Below are 24,677 nucleotides of genomic sequence, written 5' to 3' on the forward strand. Positions count from 1 at the left end.
ATAATGCTTCACCTAAATCACCCAGTGCATCCGACTGACCCTAAATCTGCTGACATTAGCACTTGACACGAGCTCCGGCGCATATATATATATGGGACTCTGTAAACGGCTCTCAGTACCTCAGAAAATGTGGTTGAAGGGAGGAGAGACGCTGCTTAATTTATGGTCCGGAAAAGATCTCCCTTTGGACCTGAGTCAGCGACTGGCGAAGCATCAACTCTTCTCACGCTGGCCGAACCGAATTAAGAGAATCTCAAAAGCCCATTGTTGAATTTAATCTCAAATGAAATGGATGAAAGCCAAGCTCGGTTGTGTCATTTATTCTAAATTCGTTTAGTACCAAGCAATAAATTATGCTGATAATATGTGAATAACATGTGAATCCGAGAGATTTTCATCTATATGAAACCTGTCACAATGATATTTTAAAAATTAGTAATGTGGATGAAAGCAATGTTCTTCTGAAATGATCTTTTTATAGAGATGTTGTTTCACTTGTTTGTGTTCTTTTCGCCATTACTACGAAATCTCTTTAGATGTCTCTGAGATGCCTTCATCATCATCATCAAAACATAAGAATATTGTACAGAAATAGTCTGTGTCATTAGAGATTCCACAAGCAGAACAGAAGGGAGTTATGGAAACCCTTACAAAATATGGAAGCTAATAATTCCTTCATTTAAAAGAACAATTATATAAATTACATTGTTACTTTGATTGCTATTTTAACACCGCATGATGTAATCTGATTTGATGTTTCTTAGTCTGTCAAAAACAACAGCATTTTCAAATGATTATAAAATTGAGCAGATTTAATTTATAATTTATATTTAATTTAAACATGAGATGACCATTTAAAATACACACACAAAAAATACACAAAATAAAAGTAAATAATAAATAAAATACACAAATATCAGGTAAATTAAATAAAAAAATAAAAATAAAAAAAATACATAAACAAAATAGATAAAAAATAACAAACATGAATAAAAATAAAGAAAAAGTAAACAGATTTTAAAAAAAAACATTTAAAAACCAACAAAAAATAAAGAAAAAATAAAATAAAATAAACTGATTTTTTTTAAGTAAATACATTTAAAAAATAAAATAAAATAAAGAAAAAAATTAAACAAAAATAATATTTAACAAATGTAATTTTTTTTTTACTAAAGAGAAAATGAAAAGAAAACTGCATGCGTTTCTCTATTGTAAGTTGCTTAGGATGAACGCGTCTGCTAAATAAAAAATAAAAACATCAAGCTTAAGGTCAAATGCATTTTTTTAATTACATTTGAAAAGAATATTTGACGACACTGCATGCACTCAAGCAAAATAATTAAAGTGTATGTTCTTCTATCTATAGACCTCAACAACAGTCAAAGCAATTATAATTGCAAATATGTGTACCTGGGACAAACGTGGAACTGAAATCATAGCAATGATTTTTTTTTTGTGTTCTCATGGCAACATTATTATATAAGCTGTTCAATATGGACTCAACCAGAATACAAGTGACTGATTCGCTCCATTTCATTCATGTCACGATCTACGAAATGAAATACAAATCTATATGCTTGCCTTACAAACAGACAGAAAATTCAAAAATATTGTTTATGTTCATCCTGCATTAGTGACACAAATCTCAAGTGGATAGAAATATCCCCTCGAAAGGAGCCTTCTGATCAAAGACCATTATTATCGTTTTTAAACTCTGCTAGAATGGCTATGAATGAGGACCAGTGCAGACTATAGTAAGCTGTGTGCCGTTACCAAGGCAACCGTGTACCTCAATGTTCTTGATTGTTATCTGATGATTGAACCATGGGTTGCTACATGAGAAAGCAGGCTTGGATATTTCTCAATGCAAGAGCTTTGAGGACATAAATAAAGGCTGTGGCTCGTTCAACAGATCCAGTATTCACCGTGACCTTGCAGTGTGCAAACCGTGCGTAATTAGCGCCCTTGCTTTAATACACGAAGAAATATTCAACTGCTAAGTTGACATTTTCTGTCACGTGTTTGAGTGCGATAGCGCTTAGAGCGGCAAATCGCTTTTGTGAAGCCCATGATCAGTACTGGGAGGATAAGTTTTGACAATGCACACGTTAAAAAACTCTAATCCGACAGTCTGCGCTGGCTTCCTTATTTCTGTACAGTGTACTTTTTTTATTTGCCTGTATTTATCCAATATGCTTCCCGAGATAAAGGCATCTGAGTGGAAATGCTGTCTTTGTGTGGGATTTGAGGAATTTTAAGGGTGTTTATATTGTGGCACTTTAAGCACTTAAATAGCTTCGGGTGTCAGAATGTGTTTTATGAATTCACTAAACCTATTCTGAGTGTTTACCGCGACAGCAACTGTACTGAAGTAAACAATGTCTCCTTGTTTCCATTCTGACAAATAATGCATGACTAAACGCAATCAAATATTCTTTTTGAATGCATTTTTAAGGCCTACCGCACATATTCAATAACAACATCTGCATGACAAACTCCTGCGTTTTTATAAAAGATCACACTGAATGTTTGTGATAATTAACATTAATTATATACCCATATATCAATGATAAGAACAGCAAATTCAGAGAAGAAATATGAATCACAGAAACAACATTTCATATTGCACTGCATTGGGATTGTGTCTTTCGTGAATGCCAATGATCATAAAAGCAGCAACATCACTTAAAGGGATACTTCACCGTTTTTTCATATTAAACTATGTTATTCCCTTAACTAAGACGAGTTGATACATACGCAGTAAAAAGTCACGTTGGTTCTAATGACAGAATTGAGAGGGAGAGGATTTTTCAGGCGTGACTTTTTACTGCGCCGAGTCGAAGTGCTCCCAAGTGCTATTCCGCCATACATTATAGTTATCCTTTTTACCCGCTTAGAAAAGCGCCACGTTTTATTTTGTGTCACCATACTTGGTCGTGTCACTACTCGTGTAACTGTATTTAAATAGGGAAAACGTGGAGGTGTCTGGTCGCTTCTAATTTCATCTTTGTTTGGTTCCTAATGAATGAACTGGGCTAAGCTAAGTGCTATCAAAGTGTCGCCGCGCGCCAGAGCGATTGAGTGCACGCACTGAGACGAGAGAAGTATGCATCAACTCGTCTTAGTTAAGGGAATAACATAGTTTAATATGAAAAAACGGTGAAGTATCCCTTTAACGGGAGGGTAGGCAATTTGTTTTATAAACACTTTTTGTTATAATGGTTGAAACTCTCTTCACATCCTGATAGCAATCAATAACCAAAGTGGTGTAAGTATTCAAACATCTACATATATCTTCTGTGGAAGTCTCAGGACCAAAATATGTTCGTCCAATCATTGCATTCGGTCCGAACATATGTATTTCCATACCCCCGTGCGACAGACGCCAGTCACAGAGAGCCACAAACAAACAGCAGCCTCCTTTTAAAGTTCCTCCTGAACCAAAACAACGAGCTTTACCTGCGTTCACGCCATGTTGTAACGGTAATTACTAAATGGCAACCCGTGACGTTCTCTCCGGAGCTGTTCACGTCCTCAGACTCGGATTTTTGCATTTCTATGTCAACACTATCAACCGCTAAATGAATCTGCAGCAGTCAGGTGGTACAGGTCAGTGCTCTGTAAGTTGTTTATGTTCATTATTATTGTAATGTTATGTGCTTTGAGACATGAAGTAGTTTAACACTTTTGTTTGTTAACACTCCCTGGGACCGGTTTCACAAATATATACTTTGACTATGGCTTAGATATAGTAGATAGTCAGACTTCAGATAGACATCAAAATCAGACCGTTACACAAAGCACTTAAGACTATCTTAAGTAGGACTACACTGCAATGCATTCTGGGTAAATTGAGACACTTTTCAAAACAAAAAAACATGGCGGATCGAGTAGCCGCATTCAACCGCTCAGTGCAGTTTACCCCAGCGGAAAATATGTGTTTGTTGGAGGAGTATAACAGTTACAAGGACATTTTACTTGGGAAATTTAGCGGAGAATGTTGTAACAAGAAGAAATGTTTAAATTATGAGCCTTTTTCCCTTTTTGTTTTGGCTGTTTGTAATGTAACTGATTGTTACTGCTGGTTTCCAAGGTAACAGAGTCTTAGACCTAAGTTAGCCTGGGGTTAAGGTGTCTAATGTTTTTGAACTAAATTAAGTCAGTCTTTATTTTTGTGAAACAGTCTAACTTGCATTAGACTAGTCTATGAGCAAATTTTAGACTTGTCTAACACTATAGACCGGTCTAAAATAGCTTTGTGTTTTGAGGCGTGGCTTTGGAGACGCTCTGAAAGGAGGGTGGGATTCAAAGCTTGCTTGCTAATGCTAGCCTCTCCGAAATTGCCTACTCTACCTTTAATTAAAGTGTTCAGTAGCGTGACTGTAGCTCAGCTACATATTGAACTTATCCAGAAACAAATTTTCTTTCTTTACTTCTTTCAGTGTTACATAGCTGTTTTTATGTCACAATTTTTTGTGTACAAACCGAATGAAAAAAAATCCTTCTAGATGCTTTGGGAATACACACATACACACAATCAGGCTGCAAGCAAATACTGAAAGACTAACGCACAATACTGAATGTTATGTGGATGAAAATGAGGCTGTGAGGGATAGACTTACAGTCTTTTCAAAGGCTTTTCAGTTTCACATGCAATTTTCAACTCACAACGTTCAAAAGATTTTGTCTACCACAAGTTTTTTGGAAAGATCAGCTGTTAAACACCACACGGTGTCTTCTATCGTTTTCATTCCTGTAAAAAAAAATGAACATGACGTCACTCTCTCTATTGCGAGTCATTGAGGACCATGCAGCGTCAATGAGTTTGATGTAGTCATCGAACACAATAGGGGAGTTACAGCTTCATCAGCATAGTGACAAGTGCTGGGAAAACATGTGCAGATAAGCCTTGGCAGAGAGACGATTTCAGATGTCGATGATTCCCTTATGTTCATCTGCACTCACACATTTTCAACCTCACAGAGAATTCAGACCTTCTAAATCGCAGTAAATACCATCGATGGCATTGATCCAGTACACAATGTGAGACTCTCTATCTCCCCAAACCACAGCTAACAGCCTGAAATCATTAAATCTGCCGCTAGAGCTACTTGGTAACCTTAAAACACAAAAAGTCAGTCTCAATGCATTAACCATAGGGAACTCTAACACTTCAGTTCTTGCCCATTTATTATCTAAAATAATGCTGTAAATGTTTAACCAAATGCTGTTAAATTTTGCCTCAAACATCTGACAGGTCATTAAATGTAAACTACAGTTCAAAAGTTTGGTGTCAGATTTTCTTTTCCACAAGGACCAATTAATTAGATCAAATGTGACTAAAAATATTTATAATGTTGCATATATATATATATTAGTGCTGTCAGTTAAAGGTTGTATCAGTGATTTCAGGCCCAAAAAAGGCCCAAACATAAATGATCACATTCACAAAAAACAATTGGTTTCACCAACCACTCAAAACCAAAATAAATAGTGTTCCAACCAATCACCGACAGGGGGTGGGTGTTGTGAAGTTTTGCGCTCGTGCTCGGCTGCACGCGAAGTCGGAGAACACCCACAGCGCAAAACCTCACAACACCCTGTCGGTGATTGGTTGGAACACTATTTATTTTGGTTTTGAGTGGTTGGTGAAACCAATTGTTTTTTGTGAATGTGATCATTTATGTTTGGGCCTTTTTTGGGCCTGAAATCACTGATACAATCTTTAAACGCGTTATTAACGGTGTCAATTTTTTTTATCGCGAGATTAACGTTCTTTTTGGCCTAGCAAACTTTGTAGTTTTTTTTCACATGCTGTTGCAACAACTAGAAACGTTAGAAAAACTACAACACCAAACCGGATCTAGCTAGACCGGAAACAAAACAACAGGCACGCCGCACACACTTGTTTGGGCTTGCGAGCCGGACAAAGAGTAGTAGGCTAACGTTACGTTTTGAGTGGATGGCCAGCGCGAGACGCCGAAATGAATGCCAATAAGATTCTGAATGGAAAGTTTACTTCTAAAAAGTTGCCAAATGGATCCATTGACAAGACCAAAGTGATCTGTGTGTTTTGTCGTTGTGAGCTGAGCTATCATCGCAGCACGTCCAGTCTGAAATACCACTTGATGGCCAAGCAAACCGCGGATGCGAATTCTCTGATGCGATTATTTGCTCCAAGTGAGAATGTTAGTGTGAAATTGAACACTACAGTATATGCCAATGTTGTTTTCAATAAAAAAACATTTGCACAAAGCAAGCCGATTCACTTTTCCATGTTGATAAGAGCATTAAAATGAGAAAAAAAGAATGGGACAAAAAGAAATCAACATGTAGAACATGTAGAATAGATAAAAATGTGCGATTAATTACGAGTTAACTATGACATTAATGCGATTAATCGCGATTAAATATTTTAATCGTTTGACAGCACTAATATATACATATATATATATATATATATATATATATATATATATATTCTCTTCTTTTCAACTTTCTTATTAAAGAATCCTTAAAAATGTGTTATCATGGTTTCCACAAAAATATTAAGCAGCACAACTGTTTTCAACATTGGTAATAATAATAATAATAAGAAATGTTTCTTAAGCAGCAAATCATCATATTAGAATGATTTCTGAAGGATCATGTGACACTGAAGACTGGAGTAATGATGCTGAAAATTCAGCTTTGCATCACAGGAATAAATTACATTTGTAAATATATTCAAATAGAAAACAGATATTTTAAATTGTAATAATATTTTACAAATTTCTGTAGAAGAGACTTTTTAAAAAGCGGGATTTAGCATTTAACTAAAGTCAGATACAATCATACCAGAACAAGCCAAAGCACAACATGACAAGATTAATCACTGGGTTTATAATGGCAATTTCTTTTTTTGGCACGTCGATTCATTCATGCAAAACCCCTCATCGTTTTTGAGCCTGAAATTACTGCACAGAATTAATTCAATTCTAAATGTCATTTGATGATTGAAAAAATGCATTGTCCCCTCAATATAAGCTACTACACTTTAAAAAACAAGTAAAAGTGAAATAGGAATAGTATGTGGTACTGACAAATGCTTAGTTAGTATAGTTCACTTACAAAAGAGTTCTAGTAACTAAAAAAGAACTGTAGAGTACTTGATAATTTACTTAAAATAAAATATAATTGTTACCATTGTGTTTTGCAGGCTGAATGTTGAAGTCTGTGTGACTCAAGTATGATCAATTGCAAGATTGTCACAAATATATAGGGATTATATAAACCCAATTAAAAGTTTCACAAGGTGTTTAGGACACATGTTAGCAACAAAATTATAAAAGATCATTAATTGCATGAAATATAGTTATACATCATTCATTCATATATATATATATGAAGAGTTCAGATGCAAAGTGCCATCTGAAATTTTCTTCTAGAATGATCATTTTTATCAAGCTCGTAAATTTAAGTTCACTAATTTCACTTAAATGACAATTAATAGCTCATTTACATTGCCATTTAAGTGAAATTACTGAACTTAAATATACGAACTTGATAAAAATAATCATTCTAGAAGAAAATTTCAGATGGCACTTAGAGGCTTCATATATATATTTCTCAAATATATATATAATATAATATATAATAACATATATATATAATCTCTTCCTTTGAAACAGAATAACTGATTTATTGTTGCAATCATTGCATCAATGGGCAAATAATTACAATAGTATAAATGAAGTTCCAAGTGCCCAACCAAAGGGATCACTAATCGCCATAATGGTGACTAAAATCATTTTAGGAAAATCAACATCAATTTATGAAGTCAGCTTATGTGATGTTCTCTCAAATTTTTCAGTTGTATTAAATTTTCAACATTCAAGATGACTTTGGGAAATGAGTGAATGCAAACAGAGAAAAATAACTGCAGAAGTGGAGGAAATGAGTGAAAAGTCCATTCCCCGCCTCAAAAACCACACTCAAACCAATCAATTAATCTTAACTTGGGTTTTCTTAGTAAACAAAGCATAGTATGTGAATAGTACAGATTACTAGATTTTTACAATTAAGGTAAGACATTAAGTAAAGTTAAAGGAACACTCCACCGTTTTTTGAAATAGGGCTTATTCACTTTCTTTCCTACATTTAGATAGGTGGGCAAATGCATTTTTGTCTCAGTGCATGCATTGTTTTAGTTTGACAGGGTCGGCGCTAGCTTAGCTTAGCACAATGAATGGAATCCTTTGTTGCCAGCTAGCATGTCCTGAGTAAAAGTGATATAAAAAATTTAAAAAACCCACCTAATTACTTCTTGTGGCCTGCGTATTCACAACAAGTACAAATAGTGATGCAAATTAACACTAGGCGATTTCCTAGGCAGATATTGACTTATATATTAAGGACTATATTAGGGGGAAGCACAGGCGAAGCACTGCTACTTGGGCGTGATATCTCTGCGCCCAAGTAGCAGTGCTTCACCTGTGCTTCCCCCTAATATAGTCCCAAGTCAATATCTGCAAAGGAAATCGTCTAGTGTTAATCTGCATCGCTATTTGTACTTGTTGTGAATACGCAGGCCACAAGAAGTAATTAGGTGGGTTTTTAAAAAATTTTATATCACTTTTACTCAGGACATGCTAGCTGGCAACAAAGGATTCCATTCATTATGCTAAGCTAAGCTAGCGCCGACCCTGTCAAACTAAAACAATGCATGCACTGAGACAAAAATGCATTTGCCCACCTATCTAAATGTAGGAAAGAAGGTGAATAAGCCCTATTTCAAAAAACGGTGGAGTGTTCCTTTAACCAAAAAGTGTTAGTTAGAATCACTGTTGGATTTTACAAAGTAGCTTATACTACCTTTTAAAAAGGTAGCGTGACTTTAGATAAAACATTAAAGCATGAGTAGGCTGCAACTTGGCAAGGAGCACTATTAGTCTCAGTGAAGTTTCCCAACACTGATAAATAAATGGTTAGTCTTCTCCCAGAGCCTTACATAACCTAAATACACCTACAACAGATCAATTCCAAAGGAACGACCGACGCTGCTTTTGGATACATCCGACAGATTACTCAAGCAAACAGAGTTTGTTCCGAGTTACTTGCGTGCGTGTCTTCATAATGTTGTCAAGAATGAAGATTTAAGGGTTCCAGCTGGAGAGAGAGAGATTCTCCCCTTCATTACGACGCTAATCGTGCCGGAGACAAAGCCATAACAGCTCAACCTTCTGAACCATTAATGCTTTTTCATCCCACCTCCGTTCCCTTATTAGCTCATCTCTGCGAATGTTTTAGAAATGATCCTGGTTTCATGCACAGATGGAGCACAGCATATCAATACATGGTTCATTGACAATTTCTGACTTCCTAGATTGGGGCAATTCCAATATCTAGGTAGTACAATGACAATTTTGTGAAAGACTTTCCACCGTTGCCCAGAGAGACTTTGCACTGATGTAATACGGGCAATTATTTGCTCACTCATTTCCATGTTTCTGTATGTGGTCCCCTGACAAAACATTATTTCATAGCCTTCAGTTCTAGAATCATAACAAGTCTTGAGAGAACACAATGTAATAGTTTTCTTACAGCAAATAATCATGAAATGAAAAACACATACGTATCCCATACTGCGTGTGCCCTCAAGAGCAAAATGAGTCGTATACAGAAGCACAAAATAAAATGTCTTCAAGTTAATCTCTTAGATTCATAATAAAAAACGGTTTTCATCTTACCATGAGAATACAAATGTTTGAAATCAATTAAAAAACTAATCTGACCCTTTTTACGGTCTAATTGCACATTCCTGGTCTTATTGTTCATGATTCACCAGGGCATGTTTTCTCAAATAAAAACGCTTGTATAGTAATATTTTATTAAAAATAAATATTCTAAAACTTTCCCTTGACTGGCTGAACGTACGTGATCATACATCTACCAACCTGACCTGACTTTGATTGAGTTTTTTAAAAGATTTCACACTTACTTTCTGACTTTATGCCCAAGTTCATCCAATTAAATTTTAAAGCGGATTGGTATGAAACATGTCACACGCTCTCAAATGTGAGATTTTCAAATCATCCTCTGTAAAAGGCGATATTCACAAACCCACATCAAAGCAGGTCTTTTATTATCACGGTCTCTTTTCTTATTTCCCATCACAACTTTGTCCCCTCGAGTCACCGTACGGCCTCTCCAGCAGACAATAGACTGGTTCAAGCGAGACTGGATGGCTGCCTTGTCGAATTTGATTGGCGTCTTCATCTCTGGCAGTGGTGCGAGTTCACAAAATCATCAGATCTCTCGATGGTTATAATCCAAACGTGCTCTTCAAATTGAGCGGAGATGTCACTGATTGAAACAAATGAGTAATTCCACACTCCAGTGGACGCAAATCATCCAGAAAAATAATAATAATCGAGATTGAAGCAGGTCGAATGCTTTGTTCAAAACAAAATGGACTACTCAGCAGGATCAGATCGATAAAGACAGGCATTTAAAGGACATTTAAGCCACAGTCCTTGCCTAGAGATATCAAGTCAAAGCCGGAGATCAGATCGAATGTACAAGACCAAAAGGTTAAGAAAGTAAATCAACTTATTTATGGGTCATTATTTGACAGTTTATAATACAAAATTATGTAAAAGCTTTTATCAATATTACATGAACAATAGAAAAAAGTATTTTCATCTGCTAAAAGTATAACTGAAACAGATTGGCAAAAATAAAAATATCATAAATATTTACTAAGTATAATACTAAGGATAGTATTTTAACAAAACAAAAAAAAGAGAGATTTGCAAAATACAACAGAAATTTCATAAAAATTAATAAAATTAATAATTTGTACAACTATTTCACACACAAAAAAAAGGGGTAATAAAAATATCAAAATAATTAAAGAAAATAATTAGTAAAAACAAATGAATATTTAAGGAAAATCAGAAAAACATAAAAATTCTGCCCCACCTTCTATTATACTGATTTGCAAAAATAAATAATCACAAACAAAAAAAACCATTAATATAAAAAAATAATTTTCCAATAGTAAAAAATAAATAAATAATTGTAACATTCATTCGTCTTTTATTTCTGTACATTTGATTCTTAAAGTTTAGCTGATAATTTATGTTGACATCTTTCCTAGCAAACAATGGCAGCTACAATATCCAAATTAAAAATCCTGAAATAATAGCTATGACGACTAACTAATAGCGAGTTAACACATTTAGACAACCATGTCATTTATTTCTAGCACCGCCACCATCTTTGGCAGTTTTAAAAACACACAATCTTACTGCAGAACCATGTGTAACACGATTAATACGTAATAATCAATTAAAAACTGCTGACTTAGTAAATTAATAACATCTCTATACAATGTTTGAGCTTTAGACATGGAGAGAATTAGCATAAAGTCTTAGCATGAAATCCATTAGCGTAACCACCATAAGTGCTGAATGAACAGTGACTATCAGACGGCACAGTCAGGCATCCGCGAGCAGGACGGATGAGTCTGAGGAGGGAGATTACAGCGGAAATCAGCTCAGCTCAGCCTTATTGCCTAATATAAAGACACGGATTTAACAACATTTACAAGACAGCGTTTCTCCTCAAATTGTGACAAACACGCATTTTAATGAGGGCAAAGTTGTCCTATACTGTTTGGCAAAGAGTTTGTTGATATGGCTTTATTGTATATTTGACATAAAACTACAAAAAGTATCACTTTTGCTGGGAAATAATGCCATACAATGTCACGTTACTAATTTGTTTATGATTTAAAGTTAGGCTAGCTAGCAATAGCGAGCTAGCTTTGAAAGCATAAGATCCCACCCTCCCTTCAGAGCGTCTCCAAAGCCACGCCTCCTCCAAAACACACGAACACACACAGCAGGGAGCAAACAAAAGCGTCACAAGAGACGGCGTTAAACTACCTCATGTCTCAAAGCACATAATATTACAATAATAATGAACATAACTTAAAGAACACTGACCTGTACCTAGGGCTATATATATATTTTTTTTTTTTATTTTTTTTTTTATTATTATTATTATATACACCTCAATTAAATACAATTTTAAATATAATAATAATAAACGAGGCTCAAACATCCATTTAGTAAGACATGCGTGTTTATTTGAGCACTTCCGTCAATGAAACATCACACTAAAGCCTGTAAAGCATTGAAATATATACCAGTAAATAATATGAACTTAAATAATATAAGAAAGTTAAATATTTAAAAAACATTCGTTTAATATTTCCACACAAAGACGCGTGATATAGCCTAAGCCTACCACTCTGCGCTTTGAGAGGGATCAGAGATGTGGGACACAAGCAGAAAGACCATCTCTTTTTTTTTTATCTTCATGTTTTCTACGTGTTGTAAAATGTCTGAAGAGCGAATTTTATCTTCCACAACGGCAAGACCTTTAAGCTATTTTTGATTTTGCGCTGCCAGAGATAGCGAAACTAAAATCACCCGCGCGTGTGAAACGCGCTTTACAAATAAACTTGACGCGCCTTACCAAGTATAACAAGCACAAACTGTGTTAAAAAGAATTTGACGTGCAAGTAAAAAGGTAGTCTATCTTTCCTACAGTGTTTTTCTACTTTACCACAGTAAAGAATGCGAATATAATAGGCCTACTTTAAAGCAAACCAATGGAAGACACGTTTATAATCCCCTGCGAAAATGGGTGAGAAGTGAGGAAAGATTTGGGAAAAGAAACCAGAGATTCCATGTCCAGTGGAATAACAAAAATTCGCTGATAATCGGGTGACCAGATCGCAAAACAGAATACAAAGCTTAAATTTATGGGCTCACGCACAACTCTCTCATTCGTCACGAATCCAAACATTTCCATGGCTGCGATGTAACTTTTAATTGCGAACTTATTATTTATTTTGTAAACAAAGCTTTGTGCTTCTCTCCTATCATAATATTAAAGGTATAGTGGAGGATTTTCTTTTTCCGGGTGGATCATCAAGACTATTGGTCCTCCTAATTGTCAATCATTCTGGTGATATGTTTACGTAAGGCCGTCGTACTTGCTCGTCCCTAGGTAGTTTTCGCTTTCTGCACATGCGCACTTTCAGGTGTATATGTGTGGTGAGCTCATAGACAGTATGGGTGAGCTACGGTTTCAGCCATTCATTGAAGCTTGCCGTTCTCACCGGGTTTTTTCAAAATGTCTGAGGGTCAAAAAGTGTCTACGAATTGTATGACAAGAAGAGAAAGGCCTCTGAAGAAAGAAACAAGACCAGAGTGTTTTTGGGAGAATATTTCCCACGCTGGCGTGCGCTAAAAGCTAAAAGCACAGGTTGGGCTTCCCACTGATGCCTCAGTCACGAAGATTCTACTCGACAGGTAAAGTTTGGCATGCTATTTGGAGAAATCCATTTAAAATCACTGCTAGTAAAAGTTAATGTAAGCTATGATTAGCGATGCTAGCCGTCTCTCGTGCACATGTTTAATAGGCGTTCCCTTTCGGGAGCAGGTAGAGTGTTGCGCATGTGCATTTTTTCAAAAAGTGGAGAGGGCGGTTCTTTTCTAAAATTCGGGAAAATCCTCCACTATACTTTAATGTAAAACAGCATTCACATACCAAAAAAAAGTGTTTTGGCGGACCACCACTGGTGCTACTCAGCCTCCGGGGTGGAGCGGTTGTCAAGTTTACCGGCACAGCCCTACATGTACCACCTGACTGCTGCAGATTCATTTCGGTGTTGATGGTGTTGCCATTGAAACGCATAAATTCAAGACACAAACCGATCCGAGTATAATGTCACGGGTTTCCATATCTCTTACAAATTACGGTAGTTATGGCGAGAATGCTGGATAAGCTCATCGTTTTGGTTCAGGAGGAACTGTAAAAGGCGGCTGCTGTTTGGGTTGCGATACTCAGTGACTTGCGTCTGTCTGACTCTGACTATGTGAGCAGGTGCACGGAGGTATACGTTGACAGGCAGGTAGGACATCGTATCATTGATTGGATGAACATTTTATGGTCCTACGCCTTTCACAGACAATATACACATATAAATAAATTTAGATCACTTCACTTAAAGGGCACCTATTATGCAAAATTCACTTTTACATGGTGTTTGAACATAAATGTGTGTTGGCAGTGTGTGAGTAAAACCACCCTAGAATGATAAAAATCCACCCAGTGTTTTTTTTACAATCTCAATAAATCATAAGCACTGTCTCAGAATGAGCCGTTCTCAGATTCAGCGCAATGTGACGTAGAATTGCGCAGGCCCCTCCCACGACTGTTGAGTGACACTTCAGTTTGAGCATAGACCTGCCCTGAGTGAGCTGGACACAGTCCGCCATTGTTCGACGCTTGAGCAGCTGTAGACAAGAATGTCTCCTAAGCGATTGAGGTGTTTTGTTGTTGGATGTCAGAATGAACATATCAGTCTTCATTTACTCTCGTTCTTACTCGAGGATGGATCTGTACCAACTGTTCGTGATCCAGATTACACTCTCCGGAGCGACAGGACTAACGTTACTGACCACGGCAGAAATGAAAGTGAGAGCGCGCACTTTATGACAGCTCATCGAATAGTTTTACGGATTTACAGTGTACCAGTTTATTAAGCACAGACTGAAAAGGTGTGTATATATTTGTTTGCTGTTAGTTGTAACGAGTGTTTCGTGTACTTCGCTGTGTATTTTCCATGATAATGAAAGGGAGAGAGAGAGAGTTTATGGATAAGACTTTAATGCTCACATCTTATACTGTGTTTATTTAGCTGTTCTTACAGTGATTCTCTGGAGTAAAACTAACGCTTCATCTTTTGTGTGATGTACAATAAACTTCATTGAACTCTTCAGTATATTTTGGTCATCATTCGGACGAGGTCTGCTACAGCAGGCTTGTATTAATAGTGGATAAAAGCAGACGACAAATAAGTTATAACCATAATTAAGCTAAACTATACCTGTTTAATCTCCATACAGTATATATTCTCTGGCGCTGTGGGCATTATTGTCCGACTGAGATTGTCTGACTGAAGCGGGAGCTCGTGAGGCTCCGCCCCCTGGGCCGGCAGCAGCAGTTAATTTGCATTTAAAGGGATACACACTAAAACAGCGCGTTTTTCTGAGCCCCAAAAAAATGATAATTTAAACATGCTGTAAAAAAATATCTGTTGGGTATTTTGAGCTAAAACTTCACATACATACTCTGGGGACATCAGAGACTTATTTTACATCTTGTGAAAAGGGTCATAATAGGTGCCATTTAATGATTGCTAATACAGGATGTGGAGAGACTTTCAACCAGCATAACAAAAAATGCTTCTGGTCTGGAACAAATCACCTACCCTTCCTTTAACCAATGCTAACTGATGCTTCCAAGACAAATCACACAACATTCTTCAAAAAGAATAGCAATTTCAACGAACCCTCAACTATTTCAGCCAGCTAGACAATATTTCCTTGGTGACATATGACTCAAAGTGCAACAACAATGTTCAGTTTATCACCAAGGTTTGAAAGATATAACCAATTCAAGATACAGTGACAGTGCATCACTGTTCCAGTAGGGCGAGAGGCGGATCTGTCAACTGGGCCAAAACTTGTCACACACTAGCACTGGGACACTGGGTTCAGTAACAAAAAAAATACACTTGAGGTTACAGCAGCACAATTCACCTTCCACAAGCATTTTCCCCGTCAGGTAAACAAGTATCACGGAGAGCACTCGCTGAACTATGACACTGCAGGCACATATACAAGATCTCTGAGTGTGTGTGCAGACAACAAATCCATCACAGGCACGGTCAAAGCATCATAAAATACTAAGTTGCCAAAAATATAAGAAATTGTTAACTGAAGGGCCACATTTAAATTATGTTATGCTCTAGGCATGAACAAATGAGATTGAGGTAAAACTAAAACACCTAATTATATTTCAGTAACAATGTAAAGTCATGTCTTCTAAAAAAAAAATATATATCATGAATATGACGAAGAAAAGAAAATCAATACTTTGTTGTAGTAATAGAATTACATCTTTGACAACACAGCAACCGTTTTGGGTAATGCTTCATTTAATCACTCAAATCACAGAGAACTGTATATGATAGGCTCATATTAAAATTTATGGCCACAGGGCAAAAATAATGCATTTTACTAGATTAAAGGGTTAGTTCACCCAAAAATGAAAATGATGTCATTAATGACTCACCCTCATGTCGTTCCAAGCCCGTAAGACCTCCGTTCATCTTCGGAACACAGTTTAAGATATTTTAGATTTAGTCCGAGAGCTTTCTGTCCCTCCATTGAAAATGTATGTACGGTATACTGTCCATGTCCAGAAAGGTAATAACGACATCATCAAAGTAGTCCATGTGACATCAGTGAGTTAGTTAGAATTTTTTGAAGCATCGAAAATACATTTTGGTCCAAAAATAACAAAAACTACGACTTTATTCAGCATTGTATTCTCTTCCGGGTCAGTTACTGTCTTCTGATGTAAGACGCTGCTGACGTGTTATCTGGTGCGCCCGAGCTTCGTTTACAGTCTGAGGGAGACGCGCGCTGTAAACAAAACAATCTTCGCAAACATGTCTAAGGATTTCGATACAGAGGAAGACTTGCATTTTTTTGCCCAGCCATATTTATTTGAACCCGAATACACGTACGAAGAACTAAGCAGCGTCTTACGTCAGCAGCGTCACTGCGGAGTCGTGAACGCGGATTGACAACAGACCCGGAAGAGAATACAATGCTGAATAAAGTCGTAGTTTTTGTTATTTTTGAACCAAAATGTATTTTCGATGCTTCAAAAAAATTCTAACTAACCCACTGATGTCACATGGACTACTTTGATGATGTCGTTATTACCTTTCTGGACATGGACAGTATACCGTACATACATTTTCAATGGAGGGACAGAAAGGAGGTCTTACGGGCTTGGAACGACATGAGGGTGAGTCATTAATGACATCATTTTCATTTTTGGGTGAACTAACCCTTTAAAAGGGTGGCACAGCTTACCCAGACACATCGTACCTTATTTTGCCCAATCTATAACTGGTACTGCACATGCATGTTAATAAGCAGAATTATTAATAATTCCCTTCAAATTCCAATGGTGAATTTCTGTAGATCGATACAGAACAGTTTGGGAAAGAATCACAATGCATCAGTGAATCAATCCTCCCCACCAACCCCGCTTTATTATTCACACTGCATCAGAACTGAGATGTCTGCATAAACCAATACAGTGAATGAATCCCTACAAATCCCAAGAAGCATGTTCGCATACAGCTCAGCATCAATTTCGACAAAATCGCTGCAAAAGTGTGAACATATTTTAAAGGCACGCTGACCTGGCATTACCTTTAATAGTGGTGGCATTCGTTTTCCTGCCAAAAACACCGGCCTTTGACTCCCATGACTCATTTATAAGGCAGCCTTCTCACACTTCAGGAGAATGATAGCGTCAGGAAGCTCCTCGAAAAATTGTGCCGCTTCCCGAAAGCATCATAAAAGTTATTGATGCAGTCTGTATTGTGACACCATATCTGGCAAATCACCCGCAAGTCAAACGCTGAATATCATAAGACGACGATCATGAGATGAGTTGCTTCGTCTTCTGAGGTTTCCTCAGCCGTGTCGGCGCTGAACGACATTGTCTTTTATTGCTAAAAGCCACTTCAATCTGTTCACGTCTCTGGGGCTCGGCAACACTTAGCGTGAGAAAAAGAAAAAGTGAGGCAAAAACCTCGTCTCAAAGAGGACTGTGAGCAGTAGGTCAAGATGAACATTGATCAAAGAGTGTAAGAAAAAAGGATCCGGGTTTAAAGAAAGTACCTGAATAGACTTAAGCAGATTTTCTCATCCGCAAACGCTTGAGAGAGAAACTTTGTAATTGACTACGAAACAAAAGGAATCGCAATGTTCACATAAACATCTCTCGAGACTCCAAAGTCCATTTGTTTGATGAACACAAGCTAATTCTGCTCTAATGCAACTTGATAATGAACGTCAGTGCAAAGGCCTTCCTTTGTTTACACAGTTTCTTCAAGCACTTTGTATGCAACTTAGAAATACAACAGAAGTGTGAACAATAGTGTAATCTAGAGTGAATTCCTTCATGTCGGCTTGATTCGAAAGGGCATGAAAGTAAATTACCATAATTATAAACATGAGCAGTTCAGTTGCTCTTGCTGCTTTTCTGGCATGAAACAGAATGCAGTGTTATAAAGACAGAAGATGCTTGAAAGGCAGTGTTCAAAAGACATCCATTATGTGATTTTTAGGTTTATCCTCTCACCCTTTGTATTTCCCTGACGTAGCGTGAACGGGGCAGTTAGATAATGCGTTTTCCTGTAGTGCAAGGAGCCTTTTCTTCATTGTGCATTGAAATAATGGAAGCATGCTGTGGTACATCAGACAAGAAAAGAGTGCGCATAAAACAACCAAACACACTTTGACAACAATCAGACTACGGACGGTTTTGCTGCATTCTGGATCAACTTGTGAACAAATCAATTTTGATATGAAAAACACTCACCAATTTTGTGCTGAGACTGAGACATGGATAAAATCTAGCTTTATCTTTAAGGATGACCATGATGACTTTGCCTGAATCATCTTTTGTTGGTCCTAGAACAACATTTGGTGGTGGTGGCGCAATGGATAAGACACATGCCTTTGGTGTGAGAGACCCGGGTTCGAATCCACTGTGAGACACCAATGTGTCCCTGAGCAAGACACTTAACCCCTAGTTGCTCCAGAGGCGTGCGACCTCTGACATATATAGCAATTGTAAGTCGCTTTGGATAAAAGCGTCAGCTAAATGTAAATGTAAACATTTCTTGCAAACAAACTAAACAATCCTGAAGCCCAAAACATACTTCAGTTTTTACACGTACGCGAGGGTACGAATACAGTCCACGTGACACAGATTTTGTTATCAGAATAGCACATAGCTTCCATTATCTTTTTCTTATTTTGCAAGCAGAATAAAAAGAAAAACCTGCAAAAAACCCAATTGGTGAGACCAGAAGAGCTTGTGCACCAGACATTCCTGTGATGTCAATGTCACATTTATAAATATCAACCACAATACGTCACTGACGCCGTCATGAACTATTCAACCTGCGTGGTGTCGAAGTCGAACCCCAAAGCAATTACATAGAATTAAAAGTTCTTTCAGCCAATTATATTCTGCGCCTGGACAGAAATCCTATAAAATATTTAATAGAAATATAATAATTGTCTCATGCTCACCAAGGCAGTATTTATTTGATCAAAAATTCAGTAAAAATTTATTAAATTCACAATTTTATTTTATTATTAACTTTTCAATTTGAATATATATTTTCTTAATATATCTTATATATCTTACTGACCCTAAACTGCTAGTCATTCAGCCGTTTTTGATTGATCAGGCATTTTAAATGGCTACCAGCTGGGGTCCTAGGAGGACTTAACTCATTAAATGACAGGATAAAATAAAGCATGATGGACAACCAAGTCCGTCAAAGTGACAGATAATGATTATCTGTAGCACAACCTCTGCACCCACACTGTCCCAATGTCCCCCAAAAAGATTAAAACTCACCAGAGTATAAAACATTGTGAGAATAAACACACACCCGTCATTAAAGCCATTGTGTTGCTTGAAAAACCTGACTAAACCCATTCAAAAATGAAGTGATGAAGCCATTTAGAATGAGTCACTGGTTGGACAAAAAAACCTGGTTGCAGCTCAAAGCCCTTTGGACTTCAAGGCCCGTAAGCAAGAGCCAAATCAGCCCTGTGGTTAATCTGAGCTTGTGTGTCCCACATGGGCATTACAGCTCAATGTGTTCGTGCATGTGCCAAACGCCAAATCACATTTCAGACAAGGCAAAATATTTCATAATATTGGCTCATAATTCACATAGAATTTAAATCAATAATGTGCCCATGAAAAATTCCTTAGTATAATTATAAATTATATATAAATTATTTAATTGTAATTAAATGCATTGTAAACAAAAAAAACACATGCAATTTTAGTGCTACAATCATTATCAGGCACATAATGCACACATTGTAAAAATATATATATATAAAAAAATAATAATAATAATAATTTGTGGGGGAAAAATGCTTTAAAATTTAGTGTTCATTATCAGCTGCAAAAACATATTGATGATGCCACAAAGCTACTCTCTCTGAATAATAAATAAAAAATGCACCAACAATGTTTCAGTGGACTAAACATAGACGTTGCACCTCTTGCACCTAAACTGTCCAAGAAGCACAAGCACTAGAATACATAATGTGCAATGTCTGACTATGAAGACATAAATGCATGATGGGAAAGACACAGTAATGTTTCGTTTCAAAGATATGTGCATGAACCTCAGCATGGCTGTTTGTGACCAACAATAATCTGACAGCTATTAGAGTACTTTCACAAAACAGTTATATATACACACACACACACACACATCGTTGCACATGCACACACAAATGCACACAAAGTGACTGCTTTCGAATCATCTCAACTACCTAGTGAGTGTTTGTCATCACGCACAACAATAGCAATTACCCTTGAATGATTTGCAGTGCAATGCGATGCCTTGTTGCCAGGCAACACTCATGTTAATGAAGAAAGCCCATTCTCTAAGTAAAAAAGTACAGGGCACGTTACTCGGCCGACAGAAGGGGGGCTTGAAATCAGCTTCAAGCAGCTGAAAACAGATGTACGTAAGAGTTCGAATACTTAAGTCCAGGATCCAGCCCTTGAGGGGTTTCAAGAACACTAAATGTCAATAGGTACTTGGGTTTTCCTAAGTACATTTAATTTTCATTAAGAACAGATTTCTCCCTAAACTAGATAAGTGCGCATTGGGCCTAGTCCAAGAGATTTTACACTGGTACTCAGCATTGATGTATATATTGTCAGGAGACCATATTGTAGATACCTGATCGCAACACTTATTTTCATTAGAGTCAATCAAAAGCCACTTTAGAGAGAATTAGAGTAATGTTTGCACTCAGAGTTTTATGGCACTCAAAGTCCAGTTAATGACCCCTCATTTATTCATTTGGTCATTTAGGATTGCTTATGATGGAAATTAAAGGTGAATGATACAAAATGAGAAGGTGAGTATGCTGAACACACAAAATAATCTGTCTGCTAAGTACCTTTATATTAAAAGGCCATTATGCAAAATGAACTTGCACAACCTATTGACACGTAATCGGTTTCCCAACAATGGAAATTCTATTATTTACTTACCCAAACCTATATGACTTTACAGCATGGAAAACTAAAAGAGAAATTATTACTGGTCATGAGAAATATTTACTTTTTTCATGCTATTACTTTGAATAGGAAGTAAAAATTACCATGAATGGGGACTGAGGCACTCAAGCTTCAAAAAGCATGTAAAAGCATAGTAAAAAAAGGGTCCATATGACCCACGATATACAAAAAGTCTTCGAAAGCCATATAATAGTTTTGTGAATAAAAACCTACATTTCTATCTGCATTTCACACAAACATATTGCATGACTTCAAAGGACTTGGCATACTGTGCACAAATCATATGGCCTTGGTGTATTTGTCTGGTCATTTTGAAGCTTTCAAGTCATCCATCACTTTTATTATGTAAAGAATGATCAGAATATTCTTCAGATATTCCCTTTTTGTTTTCCAAGTAAGAAAGTCAAATTAGGACGGGTTAGAAATGACATGAGGTTGAGTAAATAATGACAGAGTTTTTTATTTTTTTTTGAATGGGAATTATTCCTTTAATCCTATTGTCACAAATGAACACCGCCTTGAGGTATAAATAAGACCTTTCCTTTCATTTCCCACCCCATCCATGTCTGACATCAGCAAAGTTCTTATTATGATTGTGCATGCTGATATTTAAAGTAACCATAAAGCCTCCTCCTAGGGGGTGGACTTACATTAACCCCAATGTTCAACATCACCTTAACTTAGACCATTAATGTTAGCTTAAGTAATTTGTTCCACATGTCCAAACCAGGATCTGACAATAAATTAGAGTCAGTCACAGGATTTAACTCAACATCTGGCACATGACTTGACAGTATGCATATAAATCATATTAAACCGATATGCGAAGTTCATCAGTCTTTTATTAGCTATAGCTTTTAATTTGATCAAACTAATCCATATTGTCTCTATAATCAATTACTCTTTTTATTCATCTAGTTCTCTTTAGATTAGAGCTGCTTGCTTTTAGCACGGAATAATATTAGAGCATAAAGATATTGTACATATTCCAATCTTAAAGTTATAATTCTCTGACTCGGCTGTCAGAAATTCATCTTGCTTTAGTTGTACATGTGTGAAAATAGTCACTGAGTGAGAGAGCATTTGTACTACTCTTGTAATGTCTTAGAGTAGCGATTTGAGAGTCATTCTTGATTTTTACTACCCAGAAGCCATTGATTCATGAATGTAATTGCATATTTCAACCTATAGATTTATCTGCTGGAAATGGATTGGGAAGAAAGAAAAAAAAACTACACTGCACAAGCAAAAAACGGAGAAGTCTCTTGTTAACAAAGAAGTAGTCAGACAGAAAAAGAAAATAGTTTGCGTAATTCAATACACACAGTCTCAGTCGATGGCCTGTTGTACCTCATGTCAGGTGATATTTGCCTATAAACTAAAAGTGCTTGTAATTCAGTTTGCCACAACTTTTTGACTGCAGTAGAAGAATATGCCACCATGGTAACTTACAGTGGTGAAGTTTGTAGGGACGCAATCCTCCCCTCTGAAGGTGCACTGCAAGAGCATTTCGTTGAGATCGTGGCCTGTGCGGTTGTAGAAATCCGTCATGTTGAACTGCTTGGGCTTGTAGTTGGCAAAATTAGCCTTGTCCTTCAACAAAGCGAGGATTTCCGGCTCGGCCAAGTGAGGGTTAGCGATCTGATAGTTCTCGTTGAGCAGTGCCAGCAGCTCCCCAACGTGGTACAGATCATTCTTTGTGATCTTCGAGAAACGAAACTCGTTGAGGTTGCAGAAGGTGATGGCAGGAAAGGTGAGGTTGGGCGCCGCCACCTCATCAAGTTTGGTGACGTGAGGGAACTCAAAGTAGTAGTACACTCGGTCCATGCACACAAACATCAGCAGACCTAGAGAGCCCAAGAAGGACAGTGACCATAGGAAGCGACGGAACGTCATGTGCCCGTAGGCGAATATGTGGCTCATGCCATGTAACGTCGAGGAGTTGGCGAAAACTTGGAGGCTGGACGGCCTCGTGCTTTCAATGCTGTCTTCGGAGTCTCCCTTCATGGCTGTCATTTGGTATCCACTGAAAACTAGGTTTACAGCTGAAACAATCGGTAGAAAGTGTGCAAATGAGGCAATTTAAAAAGCAGCAAGTCTTTGAAGAGGTTCTTTAGGTAGCTTTCCAATTAGTGGTAGTCCTCACTCCATCCGGAACCTCTTCCACGGTCTCTGAAAAAGCAGCTGTCATTCCATGCAGAACCAAACACAATGACGGCTCCAAAAAGACCAAGTCGCATGAAAAGACAGGAGTGACGCCGTCCGGTTTCTGAGGGACAAAGCACAAAGAAGTGAAGGGAAACCAAAAGGCACAGAGGAATTGTGGAAATGTAAACACAGCAGAAAGACCTCGCTTGGCGAGAACAGTTGATTGGAGCGTGCCTCCTCCGGTCGGCACAGAATGGCTTTACATCGCTATGACAATGCCATGGAATGGATTCGTGAATGGGAAGATTACAAGAGCCGAGCGTCTGTTGCTCGTCGCCGGCTACGTCCCCCTGTGCCACTCCCCTGCTGAAAATCAAGGGTCATAGACCTCCTATCCCACCTCTGCGTTTGACAGCCTCAGCTGGGTTCCCAGTCTCTCCTGGATTCACGGCAAGCTGCGGGGAGCGCTGCCTCTTGGTGTTTTAAAAGGCCAATGTGGTGGTCTTGCCTCAGACAGCGAACGTTTCTTCCTCCAGATCTGGAAATGAGGATTTATGCACCTCTGCCGGCTGCATGCCACCCCTCCTCTCTCTCCGTTGCTCTTTAGTAGTCAGGATCCATCCCACTGCTGAGCGTCTGCTCCGCCACAGCCTGTGTGTGTGTGTGCGCGAGAAGCATGGGGGAGGGTGCTAGCGGGGCTGGGGGTACTTCGACTCCAGGTTTTGTATGAAAGAAAAGCTCTCAATGTGCAATGCTGTATTTCAGCTACAGGTAGTTGCAGAGAAGCAACCATCTGTGCCATGTGATCGTATCTGAGGAGGTTGGTTTTGCATGGAAGCACATCCTCATTTTCCCTACTAAACCTGCATCTTAATTTAGTTGAGATGAACTCGCATGGTTTTTTATCTTTTCAAAACACCATTTGAGTGACCAGTAACAAACAATTTATGGACTGAGGATCGATCAATCAATCAATACCAATATGCATTGTATTTTGAGGGTTAATAGTTCAGGGATCCCTTCACAGCCCACTTGCAAATCCAGCCTTAAATGACACAAGATAACGGCCACTATGATGCCCAAGGGAGAAGCATTACCATAACAATGGGTGAACGGTCAGGGTTAGGGATTTTTCTCAACCAAATTAAATTAATATCCAATCAATGTCGCAAGGCGAGGTAACATGGGAGTAAAAAGATAATACTTGTTTATATTTAGTTGTTGCAGGGTCTCATTTTTAATAGATG

At 37.6% G+C, this 24,677-nt stretch overlaps 1 protein-coding gene across 1 annotated transcript in view; it reads right to left on the reverse strand.

The window, feature by feature from the left end:
* asic1c (acid-sensing (proton-gated) ion channel 1c) overlaps positions 1–24,077 on the reverse strand; it is an 84,780-nt gene extending 60,703 nt beyond the window's left edge. Inside the window, exon 1 of the mRNA XM_082184265.1 lies at positions 22,735–24,077. Coding sequence (XP_082040391.1) covers positions 22,735–23,298 — 564 coding nt within the window. The 5' untranslated portion in view covers positions 23,299–24,077. The remainder of the gene's footprint in view (positions 1–22,734) is intronic.
* Between the last annotated feature and the right edge of the window lie 600 nt (positions 24,078–24,677).

This window comes from Leuciscus leuciscus (assembly GCF_965113295.1).
Source record: "Leuciscus leuciscus genome assembly, chromosome: 11".
NCBI classification, from domain to species: domain Eukaryota; kingdom Metazoa; phylum Chordata; class Actinopteri; order Cypriniformes; family Leuciscidae; genus Leuciscus; species Leuciscus leuciscus.